General features: G+C 37.5%; 1 protein-coding gene across 1 annotated transcript in view; it reads right to left on the bottom strand.

Annotated features, from left to right (window-relative positions):
* Nucleotides 1–14,774, bottom strand: part of LOC104070267 (roundabout homolog 2-like) — a gene marked incomplete at its 3' end in the record, with an annotated part of 109,761 nt that overhangs the window by 38,115 nt on the left and 56,872 nt on the right. The window contains exons 11-13 of the mRNA XM_009584040.1: nucleotides 13,913–14,034; nucleotides 6,977–7,208; nucleotides 1,155–1,279 (exon numbers count right to left, since the gene is read on the bottom strand). Coding sequence (XP_009582335.1) covers nucleotides 1,155–1,279; nucleotides 6,977–7,208; nucleotides 13,913–14,034 — 479 coding nt within the window. The remainder of the gene's footprint in view (nucleotides 1–1,154; nucleotides 1,280–6,976; nucleotides 7,209–13,912; nucleotides 14,035–14,774) is intronic.

The following is a 14,774-nucleotide window of genomic DNA, read 5'->3' as shown; positions in this document are numbered from 1 at the left end:
ATGAAAATGAGATCAATAAAATACTGGGATTAATAAATCTTGATATTGACTAAAAAGAAAACAAAAGAAGTGCTATGCTAAACATAAATATTATGAGCATTTACCGCATCCCTCTGACCAAGCAATAAGCTGGAAGAGGTTCAACCATTAGTTGATTTGAAAGTAAAGCACTTTCTCCCTTCCTGATGCTGTGTTCTCTCAAGATACAGCAGGGAAAAAAAAATTACATCTTTTTGTGTGAAATAAGCTGCATCCACCACTTCCACTCTTTGTGGGACTGTCAAGAAAGCTGCCCTGCTCTATTTCAATTAAAAATTTCACACTAGGTATACAAGCCAGCCACAGCAAAGCCATTTAACTGTGTTCCATGGTCACAAGCCTGTGACAATGCTGAACCTTGTCTGATCATTTTCTCCATAGTCCTCCACCCCAATAACACACTGCACTTTTTCCATGTTGTGAAAATATACTTGTGCCAAAGTGACCTTAGTGGGGATTATAAACTACAACAAAATTTAAGATGATATATAAGGAGTGGATACTTTGAGCCATCATAGCAACAAAGAAAGAGAAAATACAACCAATGCAGGCAACTCTCGTGTAACAAACTCTGGATATAGAGTGGTGTTCAGCCTGTTCCTCAGAGCAAACAACCTAGCACTTTAAGTTGTGAATCTTGACAGAGGTGGTACTTGGAAGAAGTCTTGTATCCTCCCAGACCCACAGTCCTTGAATTTGACCTTGAAGTGTTAGGATTAGCATTTTTCCAGGGGAAAGAAAAGGTATCCTTCCTGCGAGCTTTTCTGCCAGATTGAAGACACTCTAAGACAGGGACTTCACTGCCTGTCTTGAGAGTGCAGAAGCCCTTAACAAAAAACCCCCTTCTTCTCATTCCACAGCAGGGAAAAGCAAGAAAGAGAAGCACTATAAACTAGCTGGCAATTACAGCTCTCTTCCAGATCTAGCTCATGGTATTTTTGCTTTTAATATAACAGTAATACTGCTTTAAAAAAAAAAAAAAAATCATAAGCAGTCAGTCCTCTTTCTCCATATAATTATATGCGCAGCTGTAAATGCTGTCAGCATCTAAATCCTTAAATTCAGACAGGCTGTTTCCTTAAACACACAACCCTCCCGTTAGACATCCTTTCTACCTTATATTCCTGGATGACTCCATTCTGATGATCTGGAGGGGGAGGATCCCAGGAGATGCTGATGCTTGTGCTGTTGTGGTTTCCAACTGACAGGACAGTAACAGACTGAGGAGGGGCACTTGGAGCTACACCAAGGAGAGGGAACAAACAGAAGCAAGACATTAATCCATTTGCTAGAGCACAAATTTTGCTGAAACAGTGTAAGAGCAAGCAGACAGTATACAAAGTTCACACTCCCTGCAGGCCTAGGTATGCACATTTTGTTAGGCACTGATGATTTTGAAAAATGCCTTTCTGAAGAGAAGCATAGCGCTGAATGACAGTGTGAAATTTGTGGCAATGGAGAATCAATACAAATCATTCCTGATTTATTTATATTTAGCATTTTTTAAGTTTGCATTGGAATTATTCTCACACTTGCATTGTTTTCCATAATACGCATGGATAGCTATGAATATATCAACTAAGTCATAATGTGAGGCTGCTTCACCTGGTCTGAAAAGTGCTTTGATTTTTCTTTCCCCACATGGTCTAATAATAATGTGAGCAGCAGACGGTTAAGGATCTTTTTTTGTTTCCTGTTGGTTCTCCAGGAAGACAATAACTTAACAGCTTTAAACATAAAACCTTGCAACTCCTAGGTGGAAAGGGGTTAAACTGTTCAGGGCTTTACATGAAATGCCAGTGAATGGGGAGATGCTAAGTTAGGTCAGATGTATACTTATGGCCTCTTTTCCCTTGGCAAATTGCTTTGTCTTCAGAGTCCTGTTCAGTTCAACCATTCACAGCTGTTTGGTTAGTCACTGCATATCAAGGCCATATCTACAAGACAATTGCTTGCCAGCCCTGCTAGATTGGCTAGAAATGTGAAAAAAAAAATCACCGCTGTTAGTGATCAGAGCCATGCTGGCAAAGCCCCTCTTGCAGCTACACCAGCAGCAGGGTGCTTTTGTTGGCTCAGGACATGTTGTTTGGGAAGTGGCGCAGCAGCTCCGCTACGGAGAAGTCCCCTCTGTGAGAATCTGCTGCATCTCCACGCAGGGGCTCTCCGACCATAGCTAAAGCTGCCACGGCAGAGGGCTGTGGCACGTGTCCCTCCTCAGCCACTTAAAACTTCTTGCAGCTCCCCCTCTCCCCTCCCTTACTTCTAGGCAAGTGTTGAAACTCCACAGCAGTGGCAAGCTAAGTCTCCAAAGTCAAGTGTATTATATTAAGGTATAGTCCCTGGGGAAAAAAAATATTGATAACAGCTGCACTGAACTGGTCCTAGGATCCATCTAGTTCATTTATCTCAGTCCACCTATCCAGTCTTCAAAAAAACTAATAGAAAGAGGCTAGGAAAGTGTGAACTCATAAAGCAAGCATATAGTGATACCTCTCCAGGACAATTTTCCAATTCACAGAAGCCTGTTGCTTAGACACTTTCTGTTCCAGGGCGATGTCTTTGTGTTTAATAACTCCTTATGGAATTTTTCTTCCACATATTTGTCATCGCCTGTAATACGATCTTAAAACATTTAATATGAAATATGGAAGCTTATTTTGAAGACTTATAGTAGACCTTGTACCAGAACCTATAATATCTATCACTCTCTGCTGCCCCAATTTCAAATCTAGATAGCCCTCTGGTTTTGGGCATCTCACGTCATGTGTCACGGCTCCCTGACTCCAGTCCCCTGGTCTAGAGCACTCCTATCCAGAGAGGACTCCTTCACTGCTAAGCTCTATGGCAACAGGACTCTAGTCTTATCTTTAACAGATATTCCTGACTGCATGAACATCCTTGGACCACGCTTCTCGGAAAAGCAAAGAGCCACTGACATCTTCGTATTAAAGTCTGGCAGGTTTAACACAACTAAACACAGCCACAGATATCAGACAAGTGGCCTGAGTCAATTCAGATTTCCTTATTGTTCCCCGTGGCCTCTTTGAGACTGGCTATGTTCCCACTTCAGATGCTCCTCAGCACTTGACCTGGCACAGGCTCAAGGAGCCGAGCTCAAATCCTTTCCCTGATAACCCTGAAGAGTTGGAGTAGCCTGTTGCAGGAATCACACAACTTAAAACTAGGGTATCAGAGGTGGGGAAAAGGGACCGTACAAGATTACATCAGAAAAAAATATTTTAGAGGAAAAACAAAAAATGCATTACTGTCCTGTGAGGCTGCACATTTTGACAACTACATTTTCAGGTGCTGGTTCAGCTGCAAAGTAAACAGTGCTTGGTAGAGTCCTTGTGACCTTGAATGATGCAGAGAAACAATGTACTGGAGCTGTATTGTGGACAATTTGACTCTTAGTGAAGCACGGAAAGGTGGCCTTGGGCTACTCCTTGCAATCGTGCAAAGTATAAAATTGGTGAAGTTAATAGTTGCATTGTGTATTTTATGGCAAGTGAAATAATTTGCCACACAGTAAAAAAATTAGCATTTTAAAAGTCTTCAAGTTATTCAGTAACAATAGAACCATGAATAAATGTATATGTGCGATATTAACTAGAACAACATTTTACATTAAAATAATAATCATAAAAATGGCAAAGCTTAACACTCTATAACTCAGTTTTGTTTTTAAGTACAATGGAACAACTTGCTGAAATGTATTTACTTTCATCCTCAAATGCAAAGGGCATTCAGAAATATAATTTCTTATATACACATACCTGGAAACACAGGACAGGGGGAGAGTAAATGCTAAAGAAATGTAAAATGAATACCGTACTCTAACATTTAAAGAAAAATATATTGTATTCATTTGTCTTTTCATTTAAACTGCACAAATACTCTAGTTAATATTCTACCAGTGTGTGTCTTTTTTTTTTTTTTTGAGGATATATGGTAAGTTTGAAGCAAAATTAAAATTGCAGCTGATGAATGCAGCTGAAAGTATCATTTTAAGAGCTGCACTAAGGCAAGAAGCAATTGACAGACAGCAGTTGATAAAAACGAAGGAGACTTCCATTACCGACTGCCATATTTTTGTAGTGACAAATAATATGCAGAACAAATACTACTCCACAAAGTTATTCTAAAAGAGATTTAAACAGTGGATGTAATTGAAAAAAAATCATCTATCTTTAGAGCAAGTGTGAAAATTAGGAAATAAAATATTTTATTTAGCTTCTTTTTGTATGTGCATACACATATATGTATATAACAGTTCTGCTTCCTCTCTCTGATAATATCACTCTGTAAGCTGGCACCATGATATAAATTAAGCCACTTGTCTGACACTGCTGAAGTTATTAAATAGACCACATTGAAAAATAACATTTTTAAAACCATTTTCTCATTTCCCTTGCTGCTGGCTTGTGGAGAACACCTTGCCTGCTTCTTGACAGGTCAATTATTCCAGTGCTCAGCTTCTTCTTACAGATATGAAAGAACCCAAATCGCTGCTCATCTTTTCCAGACGCAGCCAAACAGAATTCCATTTGTTACCTTCACAAGGCCAAAGAGGCAGGAGATGGATGGATACTGAACTGTGACAAATGTCTGATCTAGAGGAAAAGTCTAACTGCAGCAAAATTGATTTCTGGAGGTAGGCCTCAGAAGTAACATTGCATGCAAAATTCAATCCAGCAGAAAGCTGCCACTACCTTTTGGTCGTACTTTGCCTTTACCAGGGCTATTTGTTTTGATGTCGCAAAAAACTTCCCACGCACGTATCACTCTTCCAAATTATTTTCTAAAAATAGTATGGCTGACATTTTTTAAAAGTCAAGTCTAAAAAAGCTCATTTTCGAAATGAAATCACAGGCGACACAGCAAGTGGGATACCTTTAAATAGACTGCCATCTTTCTTCATTGGATGAGAAGCAAACCACTGTCATTAAACATTTAGTTGATGTTATTTTGGAAATAAATGAACACCGATATAATTACAAAGATAATGTGAGGAATTAAAGGAAGTATCTGTAGAACTGCACCAACTGAATGTCTTAATTTTCTCATGGAAGTACTTAACTTTATCACCCAAGCAAGAGGAAAAATTATTTATGGGGGCTGACATTTGTCTGATGATAATACTTCGTGTTATAGGCTGATGTTTTTTTGAGAGATATACTTGTAAACAGACTCCTTGAAGGTGATATTAAACTACAAAGTGGATCCTAGGCTGAGAGTTATACATATCTGTAGGCAAGAAAAGTTTTTTAAATCTTCACCATGTGGAAAGTCATTCCACATGAACAACGTGGCCTTTAAAGTAGGAAATTAACTGACAGGCTCTGCTGGGAGCTGAGGTTTATAAAAGAAAATGTCATTCCTCAAGTATTTTATGGAAATAGACAGAAGGTACAAAATCTTCTCTCTTTTTCAGTAGTTCTTAATTTACCCTTAGCAAGAAACAGTTAGATGAACTAAATAAACAACAAAAATCAATTGAAATTGGACAGGAAGAAAATCTGCTAGTGAGGGGACAAAATCCTACATTTTAACTCTAGAAAAGCAATTTCACCTGTAGAAAGCTTTTTTCAATTTTCCTTTTTTTTTTTTTTTTAAGCTTTATTCAGACTGCTGCAAAGATATTCTTTGCCGACTGATTTAGGCTTTGTAGTCTGAACAAAGAAATGGGAACTATAAAGTCCTAAATCTAAATCAGACTTGAACAATGCCTTCCTACACGCTCTTCTACATGTTGACACTGAATTTCCTCATCTATAAAGTACGAACGACAACCAAGTTATCTTCAGGATTACCTACTTGTTGGGCAATAATCGTAACAAATCAAAGAGAAAAGTGAGTAATAAGCAAGTCCATTCTGGAATTAAAAAGTATACTTGGCAATCAGCACTAAATTAAACCTCAGGAGACTAGTTTAAATTATTAAGATGCATCTTCAATAGGAAGGTAAGAGTGTACTCAAAACCCACCGAAACCATATAAGCATTTTGAAACTTCACCAGTATTTCTTTCCCTTGCTTTGAAAGAAATCAATGAAACAGAGAAGATGAACCCTTATTGTTACGATCATCCTTCTACATTTACAGGAGAGATTCTCCAGGCAAAGGTTGCATGAGATAGGTAGAAAGATCAGTTTCTTGTACATTTCTAAGAGAAAAAGATAAAAATTACTTGTATCTCACCTCACTCCATCTACTTTTCAATAAAAAAGCAGTCCTGGGGTGCATATGTTTTAGCAAAACTATATACCATGCTACATGCTATAGATATAAATGCTTGTCCATTTCAGTAGTGTAAACTGTTTACTATGTCTGCATCCTGCATGTTTCACAGAGGCTTGAAAGGTACTTAAGGAAACCCTCCAAAGGACTAAATAGGGCAGTTTCATGAACGGTGTGCTAACAGAAACAATAAAGTGGCAGGCCCTTGAGACTGGAGTTCCTTAAGACTAGTTAAATATCTATCCTTCACTAGTCCCCATTTCCCAACCAAACAGTTCATCTACATTATTACCTATTCAGAAAGATGTGCTTAATATCAAACACTCATCTGTAAAAGGTTTCATTTATTAGTTTTATTTTCAAAGTGCAGACCAAAGTCTTTTATTGCAGCAACACTGGCTGTGAAAGAACGGCTGCAGTGCACACTTTTTGGAAGACCCAAAGCCACCTGTACATTAGAAGGACGTATCAGCCAGAAGAATATAGGACTGGACCAGTGCTTTCTCATGGAATACTTACAGCACAAAACTGAATATTATAACGAATTCTAATGCCAACCCTATATCTAACAAACATAAATCATGTGGAAGAAATAGAGCTGAACATATGCATACACACAATAACCAAAATGATCACTCTTGATTTCACCTCCAGTGCTAGATATGGAAGCCTGTTGCTTTTCTGACCATTTTACTAACCTTCCTCTGTGGTACGAGCAGACTTTGATTCACTGTCCATTCCTTGGAATTCATTGAAATAAGGGCGAACTTTAATTTCGTAAGTGACCCCCTTTTTCAAGCTGATGAGGACAGCACTGCGCTCAGTTGGGACTTTAACCTCCAAATTCTGCCATACAGCTGGAGAAGGTAGGCCAGACGTTTGGCGATACATTACTCGGTAGCCCTGAATAAACTGGGATTGGCGGTCAACCTAGAAATGGCATTAAATAATACGTCAATAGACATATTAAAGTAACAAAAGTTATAAAAAGAAAACAAAATATTTGCCTAGAATACTTTTATCCTCATGAAAAAGATAAAATTAACAGTTAAGATGCTGAATTTAAAAATCAAACTGCCTTCTTGTAAGTCACTGTTGATTGTCTATAAGGAACATTTTTCTCACATTACTTGTTATGGAATATTTCTTTCTATTTTACTTTCTCCCGCTCTATAAATCATGACAAATACCACCTTAAATCATAAAAGAAGGCCCCACCCTGCAACAAGTCATGAAGAGAACTTTGGCATAATGCTTACTGCATGTAAACTTATTAAGCACATCTTGGCTACTGATGTGCTGAAATACGAGAAGAAAAGAAAAACAAATCATTTTCAGAAAAGGACAAGTCTTTGAAGATACCCTACATGCTTTCAGTTAGTCCATTATTTGGCTCACAGCTCATCTTTTCATGAGATGCTCAGGAAAGTAAAATAAACAAAAGACAGATGCAGAGAAAACAACTTCCAAGGACATGTGCTGTTTCTTGCGATTAACAGTCTAAGCAGTCTCTTTGCATCCTGGGGTTGTGATGCTCTCAGGCCATCAGATGGAGACGGAATGTTGTTTTTAGTTTATATTTCATATGTTGCTAGGCCAGCACAATTCAAGATCGGACCATACATAGAAGTTTAACAATTCTAACCTATCATAGCTATAAATAGGATTTTTATTTGAAGGGAAAACTTAAAATGTGTTTTATCTTGGAGAGCTTGCATGCATTTTTTCTCCTGGGGAAAAAAAGGGCACAAAATAATGATTCGATCTGTTACGAAGTTTGCATGAATTTTGCCTGAAAAAACAGTCAAAACAATTTGATGGATAAAACCAAACCAAACCCAGCTGCTTCTGTAGCCATCAAATAAAGAGCCAAAGAAAGTGCAGCACAAATAACAAGACTATACAACTAGCCGTTTGGTAAATCTCTAGGTTATAACTAAGATTCAACAAGTAGGATTTCTTTTCTGTTTTTGACAATTTTCTAGCTCAAAGCTATTTCAGACTTAGAGATACATTTGTCTGACTTCTCTTAAGAATAAATGAATTTAAGGCTGAAAACACAAACCAGGGTCTATTATGCTTCTCCTATAATCTTGTTACAGTTTATTGAGGCATTCAGAGGGGACACAGATTCTTAGACATTAAAAAGCAGGGCAAGCAAGAAGAACGCTTTATTTATGAGAGCAAAGCAGAAATGTCTTTCATCAAAACTGTCACTGTTAAAAAGCTTGCAACATATGTTACAACAACATTAAGCTTGCATTTTATAAACTTCTCTACATTCACTTTAAGTGAATTTATGCACTGAAAGAGGGATATAACTCACAATAATAGCTTGTTAATACTGAAAGAATCAAGCTGTGTTTTTAAGAAGAACATTAAGCAGCTGTTTCCAGATGAAGGGAGTCTGTAAATCAGAGTAAATTGTTTTTATCCATGTTTGACTTTCATTAACTAAATGTTTTACGGACATAAAGACTTTATGAACCTCATGTTTACTACAAAATTCAGCAAGAATAATGCTTTCATGCACTTTGTAATACAGGTTCTCTACCTAAATTACAATATAAGGCTATGATGTTTAATAATCAAACAATGAGTTTGATTCCTGCCTAACTTCTGAGTTAGAAGCTATGCTGAAAGACGGCATAACTTAGTTAGAACTTTCCATTTTGTCTTTGCTGTGCTTTTAAGCTCTACTGACTGCTGCCTAGTGGAGAACATCTGAAAATTCAGAATTGACTAGGCTGAACAGTAACAGTGTGTTGCTACAAAACGGTATGGAAACTGTTTTGTACGGCATGGTACAAACACAAATGCACCCATCAACTCACTGAGAAAAACTGGACCCCTATGGTGTACCTATAGCATACTAATTTTGAGTCCATGACACTTTCGTACTTGCTTACATATAGGTAATATACAAATTATTCATACAACTCTCTTCCTCCTAGACTTCTAAGTTCCTACCCTAAAAGACTAAACAATACAAGGAATATGAAAACAGAACACAGTAGTACAACAAGGTTGTCATGTATGTGGGTGCTATAAACTAACTTGATCTGGGGCTCACGCAAGTTTCACAGAGCTTTCAATTAGAAGTTTGATTACAACAGGGCTGACTGATCTGCCCAAATTTCAGATTGTTGACAGTGATTCCATTGTTCAGGGTCTGGGAGGGTACTTATGAAAGAAAATACTGTGCGTTTTTAATGTTTTCTATAAACATCCAGTTGCATTCAACATCAAGGAGAGGATATGAAGCCATCTCTCACGCCCACTTAAAGCTAGTCTGAATGAACAGGGCCTTTCGTATGGTCAAAATGTTGGGAAACTACTCAAAGGGCACTTCATTTATTGAGAAAGGTGGAATTTTTGTTTTGTTTGGAGTTTTCTGATTAGTAAAAAATTACTCTTGGATAATTACATGGATTAACCAGAGTTATTTGTGAGGTATAGGACAGGTATATTTCACATATACATACACACACACACACATATGTGTGTACATGTATATGTATGTATACACATATACATACATATGTGTATATGTCTATATATACATGCACACACAGTCTCATATATAATACAAAGCCTGTGACTTCATTGTTTCCTCCATTTGTTATGTGGTAATTATGTGTCATGCCAACAACAGGCCACTAAAAATATGCTTAGCATTAAAGAACTGCATTCAGCTGTGCTAAGCATCCAACAACTCTGTAGGTCTGGTACACGTTCACATATAGGCAGAGTTGCAGAAATACGCACCACGATTTGATGAAAGAATGTAATCATTTCCAGGTATTCTCCTTTCTCTTTTTTTATAAATAATTGCCACTTCCTCATACAAAGTACTTAGCATTATTACAGAGATTGCAGGAGCTCTCTGTGCTGAATACTGGGATCAGAGAATATTTCTAGTCTTCCTGTGACACTCTTAACTACTCTTGAATTTGTACAAGCAGCAGTGACATCCACTCAAAAGAGCTACAACAGTTGCTGATCTAAAGATACACTTTCTCCCTCAAAAGACAGATGGCAGAAAATGCAGATGCTCCTTTAAAAGACAGCAGAGAGCAATTACTGGGCAGTTCTGCTCACCACTGACCTAATACTTTAAGGCGACCTACAAGCACAATTGGTCCTGCATGCTCCTTCTCACCCTCTTTTACGATGAATACGTGGTGCGGGAGGTATCTACAAAACTGACGACAGCTCTCCATTTCTGCAGAACAGGAAACTCATTTTCCCTGTGTATTCAAATCTGCACATAGTGCAGCTGAACACGAGAGAGGTTCAATGGCTGTTAGATCATTCGGTTAGGCTATTAGGTTGTTAGAAAGATGGGAAGAAACTCATAATGCAACTTATGCTGCAAATATAAGCTCCTTTCAGGCAAACCTGCTAATCTGCACCCTAAAGACATTTTGCAATATGCTCTGTAGTATGTAAATTTCTACCCCAAAAGATCCTAAGAAATACTCTACTCCCACATCAATACCCACAGCAATTCTCCATCTCGGCAGAATACCTTACACACAGTGCTGAACTTACTAGTATAGACTCACAGTAATCTCTGGAAATTCAAACAGTACTATCTATCTTACAGGAACAAGACAAAAGGTGACAATACACTGGAAGACTGTCTAAAGGACTTGACTCTTGAAGCTTCCTGTGAAGTACATTCATTTCAAATCAATGTCAAACTAAAAGACAGAGGTAAATAAATTATCCTTCTGCCTGGTAGCCTCCTAGAAGGAGGCTCCAGTCAGGATTTCAATGCAACAATTCTTTTGCCATATTGAAGAGCTGATTTTTATTCCTGCTTGTGCCACAGGGCTCCTTTATAACGCTAGGAAAATTTTCACATTTGGCCACTAATGAAACTCTCAGTTTAATGCCCAGTGAGGCTAGAACTATAGTTGATGTCAGCTAAAAAAGTGCTTGGAGTACACCATACGCTATTGCAATGCAAAATGTTTTGATAAAAGTAAAAATAAATCAGGCTCAAGGTTTAAAATTAGCCGTTTGATAACAGTGGGCATATCTGATTCTGTAAGTCTCATCAGCAATAAATATCTCTGCACCTCACCTCTCCATGTGTAAAGTTAGGATAATGACACATTTTTATCATTGTGATGTTAAATTCAGTATTATTTGCAAAGCACCCAAATGTTACGGTTGAGAGCATGACAGATAAGCTAGCATGTGAAACAAACTAATAATTTTTTATTCAATGCAAGGTTTCAGTGGTATGAATTTAATAAGACCTCACTACACAGTGAATAAAGAAGATAAAAAGAAATGTTAAATAGCTCCATGAAGAAGAGATCCTGTATGTGACCAGATAATTACAGCTACACTTTAATACTTATGCACAAGAGGAATAAATATAAGTGACAGTGAAAACCTAAATTCTGACATTTCTCTTTTTTTTTTAACACTGACTTTGTAAGCCTGACCTTCTTTTAAAACAGACAAAATATGTGTGTATATGTATGCGTATATTTTGAAATTGCAACACAGCAGCAGAGAACTATTTCTGAATTTTTAAACTCAAATTTGAAAAAAAAGAAGAGAAAGTAAAACCAAAACAATTTCAGAAAAGAAGGGAGAAATGGGTGTTGATTTGCTGGGAGTCAGGATGCCAGAAACTCGGTAATCAAGGACGTTCCTTGGCATTCACTCTTTGAATTGCAGAAAGTCAACACAAAGAGTCTTATAACTCTCATGGCACTTCTGTCCTTTTGTACGATAGGTACACTAACCATTTTATATTAATAGTGTGGACTTTATTCTCTGGATAGAGTGGCTTTTTTCCTAGAGACTATGGTTAATTAATTGGTTTTGTTCTGGTTGCTGGAAAGTTTCTAATTAGCTGTTCCAGAGATCTTCTTTTGTGTCTTTCTTCCCTTGGGCAATTCTGAAACATCTCTACAGAGGCCTGTATGCTTGTCAGGTGGCATAGGGTCACTGCTTTGAGAGATCTTCCCAATAAGTTGATATCCATAGCATCCCTACCAATTTACCTTCACCTTACCATGTTTTCTTCACTCATTACTTGTTCAGTAGGCGCACCAAGAGACTCTTTTAGATATATAGCTAGATAGACGGACAGACAACACCCCCCATATATATATACACACACACACACACACACAAATATATATTTCATTATAATATAATGACATTGGTTACATTGTATAAAGCTGAATTCTGTTTATATTGGGGCTTCCTTTTGTAGTATATGCTAAAGCAAAGGCAAGCCTATGAAACTATATTTCTGATAGCTGTGACACCCAAGAAAGGATATGAAGGAGCACCACACAGATGTGATCCAGGTTTACAATTACTGGCTGCTAACATCCAAAGTTTCTAAACTACTGATCCATCTGCTTGGGCAAATGTCTGCTTAGGCAAAAGGGTTTGCTAGAAAGGTTAGTCAACCTGTCCTGGAGTCATGTAGCTGAAACAGGCAGCAATTTTAGAAAGGCAAGCTGTGTGTTGAAATCATCAATGCCAAAATGCAATGACACATTTTCTAAATAATCTTCCAAGAAAGACAAATTTGTGGGTTACTCTATTTATTCTAATCTGTTCCCTGACCATTGAAATCTGTCAGAACAAGGATGGTCCATAAGCCCCCGTAAATATGGCCGAGTTGTGCAAAACCAACAGTAATCCTTATAATACACAATCTATCACCACACTTCTTATCTCCTGTTGTATAATCCCCTGTACACATTAACCTCTTAGCAATATTACATGCAGAAGAAAAACCCTGAATATTGTGAATATCCCTTTTGCAGAATTCATCCTATATAATACAACTGTTTCGGTGACGTGCAGTGCAGTACTATTTCTCTCACTCTTCCACCCGTGGCTCTCCTTCCTCTGGGGCAGATGCCCCAAGAGCAAAGCACTCTTTTCTGGTGTGCAGCACCCTAGGAACTCTCTCTCTCCTTCTACAGTTACAAATCCTTTCCTTTAAGCCTCAGGAAGGGAAACATAGCATTTTGAAAGCCAAATACTATATCAGAAATTCTACCCAGTAGTTTGACCCCTCAAATAGAAATGTTGTTAAGAACTGCCAAAAAGATTCTGGTCTTCTATAATGAAAGAATATCCACTGATTGCGGGTAAGGCTTATGCTAGGAAACCAGATGCTAGATAGTGGATCAGGCATCAGCACCACGTGCTTCTGACTTCACTACAAGTGCCCTATAGAAAAGCTATTTTTGCATTTTAGGGTCACCAAATAATAGGGTATTGTCAGAGGTCCCTATGCCTTGAAGTGGAAAGTGCTTTTTCATACAGCAATTTCATGTTGATATTTAACTTTGATTGTTTTTTGACATGCACAGTAATGAGTCCACAGATCCTTTAGACTATGGTGTCAAGCATATTCATTTTTATATTTTTCTAGTCAGACAGCTAGCTTGCTTTGAGCTGAACACTGAAGACTTTGAACCTGCCTGACTTGAAAGGGAAACTAAAAAGACCATTTCATTACACATATATATGCCTGTATAATGCTTGAAGTCAAGACTGGAGCTTTTCAAGGTAGTAAAAAACTGCAGAGATAAATAGGCAAAATTAAACTACTATTAAGGTAATAATAACAGAAGCCTTACCGTCCAGGTGACTTGAACTGTCGTGGGTGTCAGCACAACAGGATTATGCAGTCGTACAATGACATCTCCCAGTTCTTTCTGGACTTGCCTGTGATCCACACCTTGTGCTGGTGGGCTGATATCTGCCAGGCCAGGCACACATATGAAAGCATTATTTTAATGAGAAGAGCTATATATGGCATCAATAAGAATTACTGAATAGCTTAACGACCCGATTTAAACACCCTTTATACTATTGTTTTTAAAACAATAGAGTACTAAGGTTTAAATATGAACTCCAAAGCATATCAAGTAATGCTAACAATGTAATGGTAATGCCATTCACCTTTAGCTGCTTAGGAAATAATGAAATATAAAGATGTTTAAATGAGTATTCAGACTGGATGGCAAAGTTTTTTCTTTTTTCTCAGATCTGGTAAGTGATGAGGGAGATGCAATATTCACTAGTTTCAAAATACTCAGATAATAATAATGTTGCCCAGATGTCTGGAACCAAATTGGTTGGTATAACTGAAGAAAATGAACAGTTTTTTTTTTTATTTTCTTAGAGCACACATGACATTAAGTCATTATATGTTTCCAAACTTTCACTAACCTTCCCCTCTCCACATACCATGCACACAAGAAACCAAACACTAAAAATAGCATTTTCTTCTGCAAAGCAAATTTTCCCTTTACAGATATAGATAACAAAATTTAGTGCAAATATGAAAAAAGAATTAATTTATGAAGCCAAACCGATTCCAATCTAACAAAAGGCCAACAAAAACACTCTAACACAATAATTTTCTCTTCACGATTATGTCAAAGATTCCTTCAAAGTATGTGGGGAAATTATTTCTTCTAGTCAAAATCTGAAGGA

This window comes from Fulmarus glacialis, unplaced genomic scaffold, assembly GCF_000690835.1.
Source record: "Fulmarus glacialis isolate BGI_N327 unplaced genomic scaffold, ASM69083v1 scaffold4618, whole genome shotgun sequence".
NCBI classification, from domain to species: Eukaryota; Metazoa; Chordata; class Aves; order Procellariiformes; family Procellariidae; genus Fulmarus; species Fulmarus glacialis.
The sequence above is the reverse complement of the archived record's forward strand: the minus strand, read 5'-3'. Positions and strand labels throughout refer to the sequence as shown.